This window comes from Coturnix japonica, chromosome 2 (assembly GCF_001577835.2).
Source record: "Coturnix japonica isolate 7356 chromosome 2, Coturnix japonica 2.1, whole genome shotgun sequence".
In the NCBI taxonomy this organism is placed as follows: Eukaryota; Metazoa; Chordata; class Aves; order Galliformes; family Phasianidae; genus Coturnix; species Coturnix japonica.
This window is the reverse complement of record NC_029517.1, coordinates 84,316,487-84,338,138: the sequence shown is the minus strand read 5'-3', so window position 1 is coordinate 84,338,138 and position 21,652 is coordinate 84,316,487. Positions and strand designations below refer to the sequence as shown.

At 34.3% G+C, this 21,652-nt stretch overlaps 1 protein-coding gene across 4 annotated transcripts in view; it reads left to right on the top strand.

The window, feature by feature from the left end:
• The window catches only part of SOCS6 (suppressor of cytokine signaling 6), a 27,846-nt gene extending 6,342 nt beyond the window's left edge, over positions 1-21,504 (top strand). For 3 of the 4 annotated variants that reach the window (XM_015855180.2, XM_015855177.2, XM_015855178.2), the window contains exon 2: positions 15,431-21,504. In XM_015855180.2, coding sequence (XP_015710666.1) covers positions 15,556-17,160 — 1,605 coding nt within the window. In that variant the 5' untranslated portion in view covers positions 15,431-15,555 and the 3' untranslated portion in view covers positions 17,161-21,504. Of the gene's footprint in view, positions 1-10,312; positions 10,464-15,430 lie in introns of all 4 variants that reach the window. The other variant, XM_015855179.2, reaches the window with a different exon arrangement.
• The last annotated feature ends 148 nt before the right edge of the window (positions 21,505-21,652 follow it).

Below are 21,652 nucleotides of genomic sequence, written 5' to 3'. Positions count from 1 at the left end.
CCCCCCCCCATCCTTTTTTTTTCCCCTCCATGCTTGAAATTTCAAGCTCAGCTTTTGCAGCAGAGCTCCTGTACTCCTGGCTCTGCAGAAATTTGACCCCACTCTGGAGATAGCTATCTTAAAGGCTTTGCGTTTGTATAAATTTCATGCAGCATGTTACTTTGTATAGACAGTCAAAACTTTATCTTTGATCCCGCATATAGGAATTTATGCATCGATGTGAAGTTCCTCAGTTTCATACTCCAATTCTTCGATTGCAAGCTAAATAGAATGTACTGTGAGTAGTGCCATTGAGTTAAATGTCTGTTCATAAATTAATCTTTACTGGGCTGATACTCAATATTAAAATAATCAGCTTATTTAGAACTGTGTGGAAAATTTCTTAAAAACAACAATAACAGAACAAACCCCAGACAGTAATGATGAACAAAAAAAAATCAGTGCAACAACAACCAACCTGAAAGCTCTCCAGTCTGCATCAGGATGAAACAGTGTCTCTCTAAAAATTTTAACTAAGATATTCTTTCTCCATTAGATGTGCTGTCCATGGAGGATGCTTCTAGCTGCAGATTCTTGCAGTGTAGTTTTGGAAGGGGCATAAAGAAGAGAAAAAGAAAAGAACCTGATCTTAACCACGAGTGATTAAAGAATCTCTAGTTTTAACCCAAAATCACAGAAGTTCCATTTAGACTAAATTCTGTCAGAACTGGTGCAGTCTTGTAAAAAGCTTAGACTCCGGCAAATTGGGACTTCATTAAAAAAAATTGCTAAGATGTTTTGCCTGTGCAATAAAAACTGTGTTATTATTTTGCTCATCGTACTAGTTGTGTAGTGTTACTGGATGTGGGTTTTTTTCCACTCTGGGCTGGAAAGGACTGTCAATTTAGAAAACCTATGTAATGTTGTACTTTCTTTTTTAAGGGGAACCAAATATTAAAATAGTTTTATGACATTAGATGGAGATAATACTCTGTACAGGTGTGTTTACCTTGTATATTTGACAGTACATTGAAGACAGCCATTTCTAATTTTACCCTTATATGGCTAAGCTCTAAACCATAAAAAAGATAATTACTCTTTGTTCTTATTGGGCCTTCTGCCAGTGAAAATGGGAGGGAAAATATTTAAAATAAGCAGTGTTTTACATTCTCATTCTCCCAAATGCAGAGTTAGGACCCACTGCAGACAGTAATACAAAGAACTTGGAAAAACAGTCCACATGCATTTTCAGGTCAACCCATCCAGGCTCTGCTGCCAGACTGTGGATGCAGCAGCTGCTTGCTTACAGAAGGTACTTTTATGAGGAGGAAGCTTTCCTCTTTGGCCTCAGCCTGACTGAGGAGCTCCCAGTCTCTAAGCAGCAAGAAGTCCTCTCGTGTTCTTTCTCCTTGGCTTGTCTGTAAATAAGCCCTCATTTTCCTTCATTAATTCAATCTGTGAGAGACTTGGTTATGGTATCAGATAGTGTTTTTCATTCTGTGTATAAAATGGGTTAGACTTGGGGCTGAAGGCAATCCTAACATAATGCTTGGTATGTATTTAACGCTGGTACCAATTTTAAGTAAGGAATACACAGTTAATAAAATAATCATGACAACTTAGAAGGATCATTTTCAAATGTCTCATTTCAAAGTATTACTTTCATAAAGTTTTAAAACTTTCTTAAACATAAAGCTTTAAAACTGTCTTAGCGTTGTCTAGCAACTAGTTTATCAATCATAGAGAGTCCAAATAAAATGCTGGGGATACTAGAAACAGAATATGTTGGAATGAAGATTAATTAGAATAAAAACAATTTGGAATCTTAACAGTGGAAAAGAACAGAATTATGAGCCTTCTTCCATATTGTTTCTACGTGCAGTATGCTAAGAAACAAGATGGTACATGATCTTTGTTTAGTTGCCTCCTATGAAACATCTTCTGATTTTGAAGATTCTGGAAATGTTTTCAGAATCTGCAAGTGAAGCTTCATTTATTACTGTTGTATTACTTAAATATCAGTTTATCAAGGCACAGTGTGAGGAATGTGATTAGCTGTGTTATAGGAACCTCAGCCATAAGGTTGAAATGTGCTTTGAGTTTTGAAAGAATGAGTGAGAATTCTCCTCCTACCCTCAAATGCCACCAAATTTGATTGTATCCAGAGCTTAATATGATTACTGGGGTAGTTAAAATTGAAGATGTGGGCAGTAGACATTTTGTGTCTTATTAAATATCACAAAACTATCAAATTTGATAACAAGCCATTAAGTAAGAACAAATAATGAGGAGAGTCGGGAGTGTTCAAACAAAAGGAATTCTTGGATTTATTTTCAGATTAACTATTTAAAGGCAGATTGAATCTGGTCTTGCTCACTCCTCGGAATAAGTTATTTTTTTCCACTTGCAGAATATGCCAAGTGAACTGAACCTATTTAACTGTTTTTCATGTACCAGAGTTTTTAGAAAATTGAATTAAAATGATTTTTTCTCACTTTTTGAAGTAGTTTGCTTCTTTATTATATTAGCTTGTGATGACTGTGGTTTCTAGTACTTTATCAGCGTTTATTACTGTCTTTGTCCATAAAACTCAAATGGTTTTATTTATCAGTAATGAGAAGTGTTATACTTTCATCATCAACACAAGGTATGAAGTCACTTGGAAGAAGTGACTTCATCTTAAATCTTTATATTTAAGACTTTCATCTTAAATCTTTATATTTAAACCAAATTTATTTTTTTAACCTCCTTTTGTAACACTAACTGCCAATGTTATCATTTGCGTGTAACTAGGAAGATTGTGTAGGATACTTATGGAGAGGTGAACGTTTATATTTTTCTGGGTTTGAGGTTTTCAGCCTTAAAATCTTGATATCTAAAAGCATGATGAAGATGGGTTTAAGAATCTGATAACTATTTTGTGTAGAGGTGGGGAGAGAGGGAAAGAGAGACAGAGTGAAGCCTATTCACTTGGGAAGAAATTATAAGATTGTTAAAAAAATGTTTTTGTATGCAAACCTTTTCCTTGGATTAAGTTTTCCCTTCTTTTTGGTACTTTCAGAGCCTCAAACAGATCAATATTATTCTGTTTGATTGCATCTTGCTAAGTAGCATAGGTGTTCCAGAATAGAAATGAGATGCTGATGTAACTGTATGCAAGAATGTGTTCTTCATACTTGATGTATTGTATAGTTTTTTGCCTTCAAAATGGATTCAGAAGTTTGAGTGAAGCATCTTGTTGATACTGTTCTTTATTGTGTCCTACGCTGTGGGTGAACTGCATTAGGCATAGGTTCTACATGGCAACATTCTACAATACAAGATTAAATAGAAAATTACTTAAAACTTTCCTTGTTTGCATGTATACAGACTGACTTTCTGGCCCAGTTCATCTTTCATCTTAAACTGTTTCTTTACAATAGAATATCTTAAACAAGAATAAGTGAGAATTTCCCTTTCATCACGCCTAGGACTGCTCTCCTAGTTGCTAGAATTTGTCGTTTGATATTTTTCTTTTTGTGATATGTAGAGATACTGTGATAGCTTATCCATTTCTCACGATGTCCAGAAAAAGAAGTGTTTGTGCCCATATTTTATTTGACATGATTTTGTGAGGTGATGACAGGCAGTTTCTTGTTTCCCTTTCAGAAGATGCCTGAGGAGTAATGCATAGCCATGAAGTAGGCCTGGGTAAAGTTTTGCCCAGATAGAGCGCAGCTTTGGTGTGCAAAAATAAGGGGAGGGGCTACTAAAGAGGTTTTAATTTAAAACAACAGAAACAAAAAGCAACTCTGGTGTTTGAGTACTTCATTGATTAATGAGCTTTGTGCGTGTGTAGCAGAGAGGGTTTTTGATGAACAACATCTTAAATATAAGGTCTTAGTTTTTGTGGGCTTGTAAGGAACCTGACTCTTCTGTGCCCCATATACTCGCAATTCCTGTTGAGTTTTGGAGGAGTCATGTATGGTTAGGTACTGAAAAAAATCTTAACTTGGATGAAAATCAGAAGCTTTAAATCTATTTTAGATAGAACTGGTTGTAGTTATGACCTTTGCAGTTTGTCAAAATGTACATTGCTTTGAATTGTATTTTTGGAAAGCAGGCCGTCAGCCTCAGATCTGTTGTGTTGCAAGCAGAATGTGGCAGGAACTGTGAGAATACTCTGTCTCGCTGGAGACACCAGTTAGCAAAATCATCACTTGTTTCATATAAAGCTTAAACTCTAGAGATGTCTAGAGATTGTCGGCCTATTTGTCTGTCTGAATTTACTTTCTTTAAGAACTTAAAAATTCAACAGAATCTCAGAAAGTTGAATCGTTACTAAATAGAGGACAATAGTAGAAGGTATCCTGAAAGGTTGAGTACGTCAGAATGATGAAACCCAAAGTTCTTTGCCTGCTTATTTCTGTATTGTCAGCAAATTCCTGAAAGGCACCACAGTCTTTAACTAATTGATCTCCTTTATTGGGTGACAACTTGCTGCTGCAATCAAGTACTTGAGTCACACTCATTTTGTTCTGTTGACCTTATATACTTCCATGGAGATATGAGGGAGGTTTCAGTTTTAAGTAGGTAGTTGTTCAAGATCCTCTACAAGAAAGTTCAGAATTCAGGTTTTGGAATTAAATTGCCTTATTTTGTCCTATTGGTGCATATACATTTTTATTCATCTTATGAATCCATCTAAAACAGTGGAAACTGAACTCTCTGTGTTCTGACTCATTAAGTATTGAATGAAGCACTGAATGCCTATGCATTAACATTTAAGAGTCTGATATAGAGACAGCAAAAATCCTTAATTAAGCCAATAATTCTGTTTGTGAGCTCTGGAATTTGGAGTTTAATTAGTATGCTGTAAGTAAATTATAGGATCATACACTTCAAAGCTTTATGAAGAGTAGAATTAATGTAAACATTTTTGATTTCTGTATGGAGCAAGACAGAAAAGAGTTGCACAGGCAACTTCTGGCTTTTCTCAACTTCTGAGTTCTTGAACTTTTAGCCCTGATGAATTTTTTTTTTTAATGTTTCCTATGCAAATAGCTCAGATAAAGGGTATAAAACCATGTTTCATATTATGCTGTTGTTTAAGAGGGAAAACATAGGATTAGAAGTTGTTTCAGAAGTTGTTTTTGATTATTTTACAAGTTAGGGGAAGTAGAATTATAGTGGAGTTAGCAGATTTTAGAAATAAAAACTTAAAATTTGAACCAATAATGTTATGTAGAAAATGTTTTCAATTTTTAATGTTCTTGCTTGTGATTTCTCATTATGGCGATATAAAGAATGTTGCATAAACCTTTTGTGTTTTGATTGTTACTACATCACTATAACACATCACTTTTGCTTCTAATGAACGTATGTGATATCTTGATATTTTGAGGTAAGTATACTTTTTTGTGTTACAATGAAACAGCTTTGTGAAACACATAGCTCTGTGACAACTGGAACTATTTAATCTCAGTTTCCTCCCTTGTCCTGGACTAACTTTTGAACTCTAGAGGAAGTTTTTCCTGTATTTGGCAATATCCATGCCTTGGATTTTATTTTTCTAAGAATATATGAATTTTTGCAATGGTTGCTATCTTGGCTGAGGTACCCTTTATGTGCTAAATTGATGAAAATTTTGGCAGTCCTGAAGGGATTGTGATGTATCCAAATAGAAAGAGCCTTGCTTGCTCAAGCTTTATTTCTGCAGAAAGTAAGACAAAATGTAACTGTTTTGGCTGAATATCCTCTAACCTCTGAAGAACTGAGTATGGAACTTCGTTTCCTGAGTAGTGCCTTTACTTTGTATAAGTTACTGTATAAGAGTGTTTCATCTAGTTGTTATTTTTTCAAAGACTTGGAAACCCAGGCTTGTCTAGAAGTAATTTTTATTTAAATTCAGCCAATGCACTTTCATCTCAGGTACTTCATGTTTCACTTAATGTAATTCAGGCTTAGACTGAATGGTAACATCTACTTTATTATGCATGTTGAATTTCTATTAATGATCTGCATTTGTAGTAAAACAATTGGTTATTATTTTGGAAAAAAAGTGTTTAATCAATGAGTGAAAAAAATATGAATTTCACACGCAGAAATGAGATTTCTTTCACTTCACACAGCTGAGGAATTTATAGAATAGAGCTGTTTCCATATATAGAAACTAAATTATGTGTTGTTTCAGAATTTTCCACTATGAGAAATTAAGGGAAACGACAGATTTAATGTGCTTAAAAATTAAAGGGAAAGATGTAGGAGTCTGTGCAAGTCTGAAATTTATTAAGTCTCTGAGTTCTGTGGAAAATTAATGCTTTTATATGAGGCAAGTATTATGCTGTATTGATATTAAGCTGTTTTATGTGGGCTGAAGGAGAAGGGTAAGATCTTTTTGGTGTCTTGTAGCAAATAAATTGTATTTACCCCTCTGATAATTAATGAAGAAAGTCCAAAAGCAGAGGTCATCCTCTTCCTCTTATTAAACTACTTCTTTCCCTTCTGTGTGCTTTGAGATTTAAGTGAAATGTATGAATGTTGTACACCATTAAACATTACATACGAAAGATCTTTTCACTCTTCTTTTTCAAGGCCCTGTGCTCTCTTTCCACTCAGACCATAAATGGGTCAACTTAATCTTTCTATTTATTGAGGGTTAACTGCATTATAAAGGATTGCTGCATCTTAAATTGGGAGAATAGAGTGGTATCTTTTAACAAAAGAAAGCTGTTATTGTTATTGAAAATGTCATGGTAGAAGTGGTGAGGATGATAGCTGCAAATATCTCAGCGAGCTGCCTACTTGGTCATGTGAATTTGAAGTGTGTTTCAGCCCTAGTCAGAAGCTAATCTCTGAGGTTAATTTGAAGCCACAGGTGCAACCTTAATGAGTTGCAAGGTCCAAGATGGAATAGTTAGGAAGAAGTGCAGTGTCAGACTGCTGTTTTGTTGTGTATATGTGTAAGTATGTGCATCTTCTCGATGAGCTGAAAATAGGAGTGGGAATCTTAAATCAGAGATCCTCCAATTGCAGATTGGGTGGAAAAGCAGGATTTTTATTATTATTATTTTTGATAATACATTTTCCAATTATTCTCCATCTGTTCATTTTAAAAGCTTGTTTTATCTTTTCTTTTTTGTCTATTTCAACTTCTGCTGCATGTGTTAAATCTCCATGGAATAAGAGGAAACTTAGAGTTTTAACAATGCTTCTTTTTTAACTAGTGCAATTCATTAGATGTCTACATACGGATTATTGCTTGAAGAAAAATATGTTCTTACTCAACTTATTTTAATTAATAATAACTTGGGGTACTTCAACAATGGGAATTTTTTTTAATATTTAGAAAGTAACTTTACAACCTTAAAAGTATTTGTACAGGATATTTTTCTGTTTTTGTGCATTGATGATGCTACGTGAATGTTATTTGTAGAACTAAAGGTCAATATAGCTACATTTGTTCTTTAATGTCAGATAAATATAAAGTAAAGCAGGGAAATGAGCAGTTTGTAACTTATTGCTGATATAGTTTTACAACTATGTTCTACAAAGCTTTTGCTTGTGTTGATAGTGTGCTTAACATAAAATTTGATTTTAACTTTTATTTTTTTAATGAATGTGACTGTAGAGTTCTCTTGGCTTGTTTCTTAGGTTTTTCATCTCTGTTCATCAGAAAGAGAATATCTTATATTGTGCTTAGGAAGAGCATAGTTATCACTGCCAGTCATACTTCTTGGTTAGTGCTATAGTGTACAAATGCTACTTTCTCCAGATTTTGAACTACAACTTATTTTCTTTACAGCTGAACTGGACAGGTAAATTTGATTACTATTACAAATTAGCAGCTCTTAATTTTGAGAGAACAACAACATAAAAGATAGGTTTATACTGGCAAGAATTGTAGCGAACTACTGTGATGGTACAGTTTCTGTTAACTTTCCTGGATTTTCCTGCTGCCCCTCGTTTCTTTCCTTTCGAGTATTTTTGAGGATGTAGACACTCGTGTACATGCATTAACTGAGAGGTGCGTTTCCGTATTGCCCTTTCAATATATGTCTGGTGGTTTATGAAGCTGATTGCCGAAGCAGATTTGGTTTGAGAAGCTGAAAGTTTGTTTTGATAATGTATGAAAGATATTTCACGGCACCTCTTTTATATCCTCATGAAAATACACCTGGGTATCAGGCCCTTTTCAGCAGGTTTTCTTCATATTTTAGAAGTTCTCTACAATGATAATATTTCTACAACAAGAAGAGAAGCACCATCCTGAAGTAGCCCAAAATGAAAAGATAAACTTTTAAGAAATGATAATATTCAGCTGTCGCATATCTCAGTGTTTTCATTCCTACTTTGAGAAGGACTCAAAGACTTTCTCACAGTCATGTTGACATTAATATTGAAAGAATAGTCAGATTAATGCTGACCAGAAAATCACTTTGAGAGAATATTCTAGTTGATTTTTTTTCTTTCTTTCTGACATGTGCTTTAAATGTTTGGACAGTGTTTCTAAAATTACTTCTGGTATGTATCAGGGTTCAAGAAGAAACTGCGTTAAGAATTAGTTTCTGGTGCTTGCATTCATATGATGGGATAGGTTATGGTCTTTTCAACACATGTTCTGGGATTCAAGTATTTGTGTATACTTTTTCATAAAAGTAAGCATAGAGGTACATTTTTATTTATTTATTTATTTTTTACTGGTTGTCCTTTCTCATCTTCTTTAGTTTTTGCTATTTTCTTTTCACGCTATTTTCATTTCACACTATTTTTGCTCCTGAATAAGAAGGTGCAGAATTAGTTAATTGCCCAAAGTGTTACATTTAACCATTGTACAATTTACTACAGGTAACTTGGCACAAATCTTTTAGCGAATTTGTTTGAAAACTTGTTCCTTTTTACAAAACATGTTATTGGTCCTTGTAACTTAATGAGAAGCTGGTTTATAGGACATTGCAGTCTTGCAACTTTTCTCTGGCTCTTCACATAGCTGTTTTATTGTTTAGGAGGACTGAGATCTTAGATAAGCATAAAGTCTTCCCTGTTGCCAAGATGAGGGTACCAGCATACCTTACATCAGAGAAGTGTTTTGGTGTATGTACCTTCTCTCAGGAAGAAGTGGGATGGAGTCCTACTTGAAATTCTTGTATATCATCTTGTGGTAAATCTAACCTTTGCTTATGAAACTAAACTTAATTTTTGCTGACAGACAGCTTGTTGCAGGCTGGTAAAATAACAAGAGATGAAAATTGAGCCTGACTGAGCATTATTCTCATTCTTAGTCTGCTTCTGCATGAAAAAGATTTATGTGCACTTGATGGATATGATTTCCAACAGAGAAAGTACAACTACTATGCAGAACAGGTTTCTTTAGTAACTTCACTCATTCGATTCAGCAGAAATGGTTCACTTCTTCTCTCTATTGATTTGGCATGAATTGATTTGCTCTGTTATTTTTGTTTGTTCATTTTCCCCTCACTGATCATGAGGGTCTGGAAGCCAGCTTGGGCCTTTATTTTTCCCTGTGTTTTCTCAGCATGCCTGATTATTATTATTATTTTATTTTAGCAGTATACTATGTTACCAAATGTCTGCTTGTACAGTGACAATAATGAAAAGATAATAGCAAATATCCAAAAGGTTATTTACAGGAAAAACTCACCCATATGGAAGCCTTCAGTCTGCTGGGAAACACTGAAGTAACCTCCACCAAGGAGCAATCTCCAAGATGCTACCTTAGTAGTGGTCAGCCCTTAAATGAGGTCTAGAGGAGGTGGAGTCAAGCTCCACACTTTCTGGGAGCACAGCTAAATTACTCTCCCACAGCTGACCCAACACTTGCCTCAGCTGATTAATCAGAGGTTCAGGCTGTGATTACCAATTTCCCATACACTGCTTAAAAGAAATAATGGAAGATGATACTTGTGCCACACTTGGCAAGTATATAAAAAAAGTGTGGTGTGCTTTGTTCCATGTTTTAGTGTTGATTCCCACCTGTTGGTGTGAGGTTTAGCAGGAATGAATGAGATGGCTGGTCACCTACTTGCCTACCCAAAGCTCACTTCTCACATAGCGATGCTGATCTAATGACACACATCTGATCTTGAACTAATAGTATCAGGCTTCTGTCCTCGTGTTGGCTAGTTCTGATTTCAGTTTAGCATACCAGATGAATGTGCCCATGAATCCAGGTCTATCCTTGTGTGAGGGTTATGGAGCTTTGGGCAAAGATGTTTAATGTTAGTAACTGGCCTTGTCTATTGTAGTTATGCAATTATTGTAGTAACAGAACTGTATATACACAGATGAACTGTAATACAAATATGCCATTTAACACTCCTCGGCAATTTCCCAGGGGAAAACTACCAATCAGATAGAAATATTCTGTCCTGCAACCAAATATGGGAAAGAAGAACAGGACTTACTGCAAGCAGGCATGGATTAACAAAGGAGTCCAGATCTCCAGATCAAGACACATCCTTTTCCAACAGAGAACAGCAGTCGGGGTAAATGGTTCCATTACTGCTTTTGCATAAAGTTAATTCTATGGATGGATATTGGTGAAGAAAAGTCTCTTTCTGTCACTTTTTTCCTTATTACTTTACCCCACTTTTCTACTTATTATCAAAGGCATACCTTGCTTATTCTTTGCTAGGGGTTAGGGTTTCTATGTGTAATACCTGTTCAGCAATATTGGCCTTTAGAGAAATGGACAGAAATTTTCACAGATGTTCAAATCATAGGATGTGGATGTATAAACAAATGGTCTATAATATCTACACTCTGTTCAAGTTTCTGCGCAGTTAACTTCAAAATTGGGAGTGTTAAGTATTTTTGAATTGTTCTAAGGGTTGAAATTACTTCAGATGAGCTTTTATCTGTTCTTTTCCTCAAATTATGCATTTGAGTTAATTCTTACTCAGGAAAAAACAGGTATTCAAGAGAGGATGAGATAAACTTTCATGAAGTTCATACGCATTTTAAAACAGTGTTCATCCATTACAGAGGAAGTTACTACTAAAACTGTCTATTTGTTTTGTTGTCTTCAAGGCAATTGGAACTTTCAGCATAAGCGTATACGATGGAGGTTAGATGGATTCAGTTAAAGACTCTTCTTTTTAAAGAGTAATATAATGTAGGAGTTTACTTGAAGATCAGGAAAGTGATAAGGCTTACCATCATGCTAAGTGGCAAGTCTAGTCAGAAAGTTGCCATAGTGTATTTAATAAAATGTTCTATGTGAAAATGATGGTGTTTGACATAGGTATTTAGTGTCTCGTTTGTTTTAATGAATATATTGTATATAACTTTTATGACTAAAACTACGATTAGGTGGAAGAAAATATCTTGAATCAATATTTTGTATTGGTTGTGTGAAGATATATCTTCCAACCTATTATGACTTCATTATTAAAGTAAAAAGAATGGGAACATGCTTGTAGAACTACTTCCTGCTTATTTATTTCAGTAGGTTTAGGAGTGCTGGAGTATGTACAGATATTTAGGAATTTACAAATCACCTTTCTCGTAATCTATGTTTCCTTAAGATGCTGTTATTGAGACGTCCTACCAAATAATGGATGGGTATTTTCTAGAAACAGATTGGGAGGACAGTAGAATGATGCTTCATACTTCTCCGGCTAATTAGACTGAGTTTCATTCTGTTACTGTAATGAAAATCTAGTATTTGTCACACCTCGGGAATGCAGAAACATTTTTTTGTTTTATTTAAAGGTATTTATACATGAGTATAAAAATAATTGTTAAAAATATAATAAATTTCAAGTACATTACTTGGCTCTTGTGGTTTGATTCCGAAGAAGCCTGTTACAGTACATTCGCAGCTTATTCTAGTGTTTTTTTATTTTCTTTATAATCTGAATGCTCTTCTGTGCAGTAGCAAAACTAGAATTAACAAATCTGTAGTACTGCACTGAAAGCTGGAATTCCTGTGTTTTCAAATGATTTTTTGTGTGAAGTCCATCAAAAATGTTAAGTTTAATCAAAATTCAGACAGTCCAAAATATTCAGACAGTCGTAGAACTGTTGGATAATTCAGTCTGAAAGAAATCTCAGGACATCTCAAGTTCAGCATCCTCTTAGCCCTGAGATCAGACAAGCTTTCTTTAGAGTTTATGTGGTTGGCTCTTGGAAACCTAGGATAGGGATTACACAACTCTGGGGAAAGTGTTCTGATGCCTGACAGGTCTCAGAGTGGAAAAGCTTTTCTTTACATAAAGTTGGAGCTTATAAATCACCAGATATGTATTTTTAATAATTGTTACTCTCCTGTCAACATTATTCTTTTCAGTGTAGCTCCATAAGCGGTTGTGCCAAATGTTTTGAAAAAAGACATGCTTAGCTGGAAGTTGTAAATGATGCAGTTCTTACTGTGATTCTGTATAAATATTATATATGTTCTAATTGATCTCCAGATTTTTCAGGGGGAAAAAATAAATCAACTTAAATTTCTGTTAGGAAAATTTAAGCTATCTGAAGCACTACTGATTAATAGTACCAGACAATATTTAGTGATGGTATTTTTATTAAAAATTTGGCAATTCTTTGCACAATCGTAAATTGCATTGTGCTGTTTGTTTGTAGTGTGATGGTTTTTGTCTCAGTCCTTAAAAGTTAATGTGGTTTTATTTTGGTAGTAGAATGTTCAGGCAGCGTTTTTTAATGATATTTGTCAAAGGAAATGACTGCCTAACCTGGAAGAGTGAAATAGATAAGAAATGATTAAAGGCCATATAATTATAAATGATCACTTTTGTTTTTCTACTTTTGTGTTCAGCGCATTGACATAAGTATTTGCCTGTTAGTCACTGCAACCATTTTACAGCATCTAAATAGATTTCACAAACTATTACTTTGAGCTTTCATAATTTTTCATAAATCTAGTGCCAATGTAATAACAGTATATGAGTATGTGGCTGATTGTCAACCTGTAAAGCTTTAGCTTTGTGTCTGTTTATTAACAGTTCATGTTTTGACTAATGTGTTGATGTTGTTTTGTTGCTTTTTTTTTTTTCCCCTTCAATATGAGGTTTACAAATTTAGATTTGATTCTTTTTAATAGCATGAAGAAGATTATGATATTTAATGGATAGTAATCTAGTAGTTCCTGATACTATTTGTCAGGATGCCTATGTTTTATCAATCTGTGTGATTTTAAGGATTTGGAAATGAGCTTGAGTTGGAAGTTGATGAGCCAAAATTTAATTCTGATTCTGTAAACTGCATTAACATTTCGTTCTTTTTCATGGTCTGATAAATCTCCTGCTTTCAGACAGTGTTCCAACTATTTCTGCTTACAGTAAGCAAGCTTTGGAGTACATTAATGTGCTTCAGATTGTGGTTATTTCTGGCAAATACCTGCCAGAAAAATTTCCAGAGGTATTCCTAGTGAGACTTCTTAAATGCACAGTACAGCAGATGGCACTGGAAGAGCACATCTGTGGAAGACTCCAGTGATGCTATAATTCTTAAAAAATACTAGTGAAGCTACTGCAATGTTGAGAGTTGTGATGAAATTCAGCAGCTTGCTTTAATGTATTCCAGGAAGGAATGCATGCTGAGTTCTTCTGTTTCAACTTCTGTAGATGCAGACAGTGAAAAATTTTACTTGCAAGTATGTTAAGCCTATCTCACATTGAGGACTGTTTAAACATATTAATATGTAATGCAGAATTATTGTGTTTTGTTTGTTTGTTTGTTTTGTTTTGTTTTTTTCTGAAGTAAATGTGAAGAAGAATATTTGGATCAGTTGGGGTATTTGACTTCATGATACTTTTGCTTTTTCTGTCTTGAATAAAAAAACATCTAAGATGTCAGGACTGTCATTCACATAATTTTTATCATTTCCTGTATTAATGAGCTGGACTTCTGGATATATATATATGTGTGTGTGTATAGTATCTGTATCTGAGATTTATATTTGAATTGTAATTCTTTATAATTTCTTGATGTGAGATATCACAAGTATAGGAAGAGACTTTCATGGGCTTGGGTAGTCAGGCATTTTGTTTGATTAAAAATACTGGCTGTTAAAGTAGACAAGCGTAGAACATGTTTTGTTCAAGCGTATTCAGTAGTCATTCTCAAAGAATGACATTGTCATTTCTGTATGTATGCTGCCATAGAGATTTTTCTTTTAAGATTTTTTTTAGATATTAGATTTCTGTTTATAAAAACAGAACATGTCTTTGAAGTAGCGTGATGCAGATGGCGAAGAATTGATGGCTAGGATACAAATCTGTGTAAATCAAGCTTCCACATTTCTGCTGTTTATGAGAAAAAGTTCAGAATCCTTAGTCTCCTTTCACTGTCTTTTAGTTTTTGATATGATTCTTTAGCATTTGTGTTCTTGAAGTCTGCAAAAGTTGGTACCTGTCTTCAGAATGAGGAGGTGGCTCTCTCTGTCTGCCTGTCTCTCTGTCTGTGATATATATTTTATTTATACATATATCTTTTGTATATTTTAGGATTCTTGGTCTCCTTCATTTTGCCAAGGGCCAAGTTTGCTGCTGCAGTTTGTTCTGCTAACATGCTGTGTAATTGTATGCTTGTGGAATAATGATTGCTACTAAAACTACTCTACTTTCAAGGCAGAAACTTCTTCCCAATCTCTTCCATTTCCCTTGTCATTGTTCTCCCCTCTCTGTAGGGCTGCTTGCTTTGGCTGGGTTTAGCCAATGCTGAAGAAAAACAAGCTGAAAAGTCAGGCTTATGGGCATGTGTTCATATGTGTACACATGACTATAGAAAATGCCAGTTGGAACAATTGCCTGGGACTTGAGAAGATGTGTCCATTTAGTCTTGGCAGAAGTACTTGACATCAGTAGTAGTACTAGGCATTGAAAGCCTGTGAATTGACCTCCTTTGTATCTGAAAGTTTGGAAATAATTTTTTTTTTTTTTCATAGAGGTTTGGGAAGGGACTTCCATTATTTTCTCTCAGTAGATGTTATTTTGCAGTTAAATTCTATTTTCACTGACTTGAAAAAAAAGTATGACTGTGACTAATCATGCTTTAACCTGTATGTGGGACCACTATTGGGAAGTGTGTATTACATCATTTTATGTTCTGCAATTATTTTTTGTGGGGATGTTTTTACATGCCTTCTGAAAGAAAGAGATGGCTCTCTGCTTTACAGTTTTATATATGTGCGTGTGATATGTGTGTATTTTAAAACAGCATGGTAAAAGCAGAATAAAGTTGTGGAAATCAAGGCACCGGTAACATATTCGTATTTTAAGTCTTACTGATTTCCAAGTCAACATATACATATTTACTCTATATGCTTATTTATCTATTTATTTACTCTCTATGCATTTGATTCCCTTTAATTAAGTACTGCAATTTCTGTTTTGTTTAGAGGAAAAAAACAAACAACAACAAAAAATAACCCTTATGAATACTTTTAAAAATATTTCTTTTGTGAAGTTGATTGTTTTTTATTTACTTACAGGAGATGGCTCTTGAAGTTAAATGAGACTGGATAAAACACATAAATGAAGCTGAAGCTGCTCTGCATGTGTTAGGGCTATATCACCACAAGCACTGCTGATCAGCCAGACTTGGTAACTTGTCATAATGAAGAAAATTAGTCTCAAAACAATTCGCAAGTCCTTTAACTTAAATAAAAGTAAAGATGAAAGTGACTTTGTAGTGGTTCAACAGCCGTCATTAAGTGAATTTGGAAAAGATGACTCCCTGTTTGGCAGCTGCTATGGTAAAGATTTGGCTAGCTGTGAAGTCAATAGTGAAGACGAAAAAGGTGGCAAAAATAGATCAAAAAGTGAAAGCTTAATGGGTACGTTAAAAAGGAGGCTTTCAGCAAAGCAAAAGCAAAAAGGCAAAGGCAGCACACCATCTGGAAGTTCTGCAGATGATGACACCTTTTCTTCGTCATCTGCTCCAATAACTTTCAAAGATGTGCGAGCTCAAAGACCTCTGAGATCCACTTCCCTCCGTAATCATCATTACAGTCCAACTCCATGGCCCCTTCGACCTACAAATTCAGAAGAGACTTGCATAAAAATGGAAGTGAAAGTCAAGGCCTTGGTCCATTCCTCTAATCCAAGCCCAGCACTGAATGGCGTTCGAAAGGACTTCCATGACTTGCAGTCAGATAACGTGTTCCAGGAACAAAACAATGCATTGAAAAACACGGAATCTCAGAATGGGGACTTGCATCTTCATATTGATGAACATGTGCCTGTAGTTATTGGATTAATGCCTCAGGACTACATTCAGTATACTGTGCCTTTAGATGAGGGAATGTATCCTTTGGAAGGATCACGTAGTTACTGTCTGGATAGTTCCTCACCTATGGAAGTTTCAACTGTTTCTTCTCAAGTGGGGGGAAATGCTTTCCATGAAGAAGAGAGTCAAGTGGATCAGGATGTAGTAGTTGCACCAGATATCTTTGTGGACCAGGCGGTGAATGGTTTGTTGATTGGTACCACAGGAGTCGTGTTGCAAAGTCCAAGAGTTAATCATAGTGATGTCCCTCCACTTTCACCTTTGCTACCTCCAATGCAGAATAATCAAATCCAAAGGAACTTTAATGGATTGAATGGCACAGATGCCCATGTGGCTGAAAGTATGCGCTGCCATTTAAATTTTGATCCTAACACTGCCCCTGGAGTTGGAAGAGTTTATGATTCTGTACAGAACAGTGGTCCTATGGTTGTGACGAGTCTCACGGAAGAACTGAAAAAACTTGCAAAACAAGGATGGTACTGGGGCCCCATTACACGTTGGGAGGCAGAGGGAAAATTAGCTAATGTGCCTGATGGCTCGTTTCTTGTTCGAGATAGTTCTGATGATCGTTATCTTTTAAGTTTGAGTTTTCGTTCCCATGGAAAAACGCTTCACACTAGAATTGAACATTCAAATGGTAGGTTTAGCTTTTATGAACAACCGGATGTGGAGGGGCATACGTCTATAGTTGATCTAATTGAACATTCGATCAGGGACTCTGAAAATGGAGCTTTCTGCTATTCAAGATCCCGATTGCCTGGATCTGCAACTTATCCAGTGAGACTAACAAATCCAGTATCTCGGTTTATGCAGGTGCGTTCTTTACAATACCTGTGTCGTTTTGTAATACGTCAGTACACCAGAATAGACCTGATTCAGAAACTGCCTTTGCCAAACAAAATGAAGGATTATTTACAGGAAAAGCACTACTGAAAGCTTATTGGAATATTGCATCTTGCACTTTGGGAACAACAACAACAAAAAGAGATTGAATTACAGTTTACAGACTTTCATTATTATCAAAATCTTTTGCTGCCATAATGATATTTCATTTTTGTGTGTAAAAGAAAGGTAATGCATTTGGATTTATGTTTGTTTTGGGGTGTTTTGTGTATTTTTGGGGGCTTTTTTTTTGTTTTTTCTTTTTTTTTTTTTTTTTTTTAAAGAATGATTTCAAGTTTATTTTTAGAAGTGTGAAATAGCTATCTTTCATCAATGTGCAGATTAATCACAATGTGAATGATCAAATTATCCTTAATTTCCCCCAAGTCCTTTGCTGCTATCCACTGTGATTTTTATGCATTGAAAGCACATTTCATGTGTATTCAACCATAAGTAAAAGTCGATGAAAGTTGTTCAATGGATTTTTATTCCTTTAAAGTAGCCTGTTTGAAAAAAGATGATCATGGTTAAAAACATCAGTATTCTAAATTAAAGAATGTTAAAAATGATTTCCGAGTTCCTAATTATAAATTTCTATAGAGATATGCCATAATGTGGAACTTAATAGAGCTGTGTGATAAAGACATGCTTATGCAGCAGGTATCTTAAAAACAAACAAAAAAAACCCAAACCCAATAAAGAACAAAACACCTTTCTCTTAAGCCTTGTATTGTCTGTACACTACTTTGTGTTTGAGAAAGTTGGTTCAGCTTTCTTATTGTCTCAGTATTTTGTTCTTTTAAAAATGGCCTTTAAAAAAAAAAGTCTGTGAGAGTCAATTCATCACACCTATGAGGAAGTTGCAGTATTGGGATGACATCAAATATCTTTAAATGCCATTGAGTTAAATAAGCGAACTCCTACCAGGACCCTTCTTCTGTTTTACCTCTCTTTGGGCAAAAAATATGCCCTGAAAGTATAGGAAGACGCTAGGAAATGCTTTTACTGAAATACAAACTGTTAAGCCATTTCAGGGATTGGGCAGAACTAATAGGAGGATTTCTACAATATTTGTTCAAACTAATAGAGATTTCAGCATTTTCCTTTTTTTTTTTTTTTTTTCCCCTAATTTTTTTTTTTTTAATTTTTTTTAATTTTTCTCTTTTGAAATGCAGTAATACACTACTGTTATTTGAATCGTTCTACTTTTTATTTATGTTTTCTTAATATTCTTTGAGGAGGAAAAAGTAGGACTAATGGTATTTTGGATGGAAGTTGTTTGAAATGAATCTCTAAAGCTCTATTCTCATAGGCCCTGATATTCTGGGAAGGAAAAGTTTGAATATATATTGACCACAGAAAATGTTTCAGTTAACTGTCATGAAATATGTTTTGACATATGAAATATTGAATCAATTAAGTAAATGTTTATGATATCTGTCGAAGATTCTGGCATTTGAAAAGCTTACAGTAATTCTGACATTCAATAAGGAAAAAGACTTTCAGTCGGGAATACAGGTTCCACAATGTAATCTTTGATTCATGCAATGTTAATCCATGGCATTATTTTATTTCTTTTTTTTTCTTCCTCCTTGCCCATGGTTCTGTCCTTTTTATGTTAAAGGGATCGTGGCTAACTGACTTGGGAGGGAGGCTTACTCTGCTTCCCTCTGCCCCTAGATTTTAGCATTTTAGAATGTCATCTTCTCCATCTCTGGTAGGAGTTGCTAGTTAGTAAACATCAGCATAGAAAGGACTGTTTATCTTTGATATGATACAGCTTTCTTTTTTAGGTCATTTTCTTTTTTTTTTTTTTCCTGTTATTTTTTTTTTTAACCTAGCCTTTTGACCCCTGAAGTGAGTCTTTAGTAATGAATACACTATTGCTGCAAGGTGGTGTGATAGCACTACATCTTGGGTTGCCTGAATTGATAGACAAAATTTATATTTTTTTAATTTATTTTTTGACCATAATGTTTAACAAAAAAGTTTAAAAAAAAAAAAAGAAAAAAAAGAAAAACAAAGGTAGATAAAGGCTGCCTTTGCTTTTAAGGGAGCGAGAGTAAGGATTTCTTCTTTAGTCTTATCTGATAAAAGTTTTAAATTAAAAAGAAAAGTTAAAAAGTCAGAGCTGTCTATATACATAATTTGTTTCTGCCATTGAGATACATTTATGCAAGTGTGAATTCTGTTTCCTTTTTTTCCTCTACTGACATCTTTCCAGACCTATCCCGTCCCCCCCTGCCCCCCCCAACCCCTGAATCAGAATCACTAACTTTGTTCAAAAAAGGCACAATAACCTATTGTATGGTACAGTGTTCTGATTCTGTCTGTGAGGAGGAAAAAGAAAAATCATTTTTATAGATTTCAGATGCATACATCTTGGGGAAAAGAAAAACAACCTCTGGCATTTACTTCACTTTAAAAATTCTTTCCCTGTGGAAGCTGGAGGGCCTATGCATTCTACAGAATCTTTGAAAGATTACTGTATAATAAATATTTTCATTGCCATTTAATACCACCATTGAATGCATTAAAATTATACTATGCCACATGTGTTAATTTAGCAGTTACTATGATGAAATCAAAATATTTGAAGCTATAATATCCCAGTCTTATTGCTGAATTGAAAAATATGTAAGAACACATGCCCATGCCTTTTCAGATTTATTTGTTCACTCTTATGTATTGATGATTTTTGAAACTAGTTCAGCTGTCCAGTTGTTGAATTGCCTTCCTTGCTATATTCTTTGTTTAGTCAGGTCAACTTACTGTTGTCAATTTCCCCCTCCTATAAAGCTTCCACAAAGGAACGCTTTAAAGTACTGGAGGCCTAGGATGTGGATACCACATAGTACTTTTGTTCTTGATACAAATGGTGGTGATATTTCCGCTGAGGTTGAAATACTTTAAATCAGTAGTAAGTAGACAAAAAAACCAAAAACCCCAGTACTTATTTTTACAGGTTTCATTATTCAAAAGTTTTCTGTATATTTTATGCTAAGGTAATTGGCCAGCCAGGAGAAAGAACACAGAAAAAATACTTTGAAAATCTTAGGGGTACTTCATATAATAAATATTAATACAGAATAAACGCAGTAACACTTAATTATGAGGCAATTTAAAATACTCAGAATAACCACAAAAATTTGTTTTAATGTCTACTTCATAAAATTTAGAGAAGCAATGTGACCTTGAGAAACAAAAAGGAAAGAAATTGAAGTTTTAAAATAGCTGCACTAAGAAAAAGTTAACTGACAATGATTTTCATACAGTAGAAAAGTAACTATTTATTCAGCACAACAGCTTAAGGGTTCAAAAGACAGGCCTTTTATGCAGCTGAATTTTGGAGCAATGTTTTTCAAAATGAAACTTTGAAATAAAACTTCTTGGTTTGAGCTTATGAAACAAGTGAAATTACTGGTAACAATTGTGTTTTGTTAATTGATTAGAAGAGTAAAACAATACCTTTAATTTGAACATAAAAATTTGCACAGGTTTTTTTTTTGTTTTTGTTTTTAATTTGTAGGTCAGTGTTATAAAAAACTGAAAGTCATTTGTATTCTTTTATCAATTTGAAGGATATAGCACTTATCCTGCTCTTGACATAGCGAATACCATCTTTGGATAAAAATGTTTTTTCTGTCAGAAAGATCTGAAATGCAATTAATAATTAAATTCTTTGTTCACCAATGAACTTTACATTTTTTTTTAAAGCCACTTTCTTTCTTGTAGAGAAATACAAGAAATATTGGGTGCTGGGCTAAGTGAAATCTGTGCAGGATTTTTTTATTTATTTTTTTTTTTGGTGATGCGTTTCATCTATGTGATTATCAGAATTATAAATTTTAAATGGTATACCAGCAATATATGGGCTATAATTCTGTTGAGGAAGTATTTCTCTGTTACTGTATTTTCAATTTCTGTGCTAAGCTATGGATGAGTTTCATTTCTTTCAATTATTTTAATACTGCAAAGAAGAAAAAATAGTCACATCCTTTATAGATAAAATATGGACAAGATGGTAGTTCATGATATGGCATTGATATGTCTGGAAACTTCTAAATTCTACAAAGATAATGAAAAATTCCTAAAAAATTTTCTATGACTTTATGTTGGGTTAAAGAATTTTTATAGTGATGATGGAGTGCCATGAAGTTAATACTTGCAATCCAGATTGCTGTAGTTTACACTTTTCTCTGTTTCAGACCTGGTGTGCACTATTTGTACTAAGCACACCACAGAGTGAATTATCCAAAGTCCATTGATTTTAATGTGTTTTGGTTTGTAACAAAATTATAGTAATTTCTTGCACATTTTGGAGAAATAATTGTATAAGGATTAATGTATCTGCTTCTGGATACAGTGTGTAAATAAAAATTTCATTCACAAGAAGATTTGTGGAGTGTTCTATACCTGGATGAAGTTTGATAACTGAACAAAATAAAAGAACAGCCTGAAAGATGTTGTAGAATTTGAGCATCTAACTTAAAAATCTAGATTCTATAGACTGTTGCTGTTCCACTGCCAATAGACTTTTCAA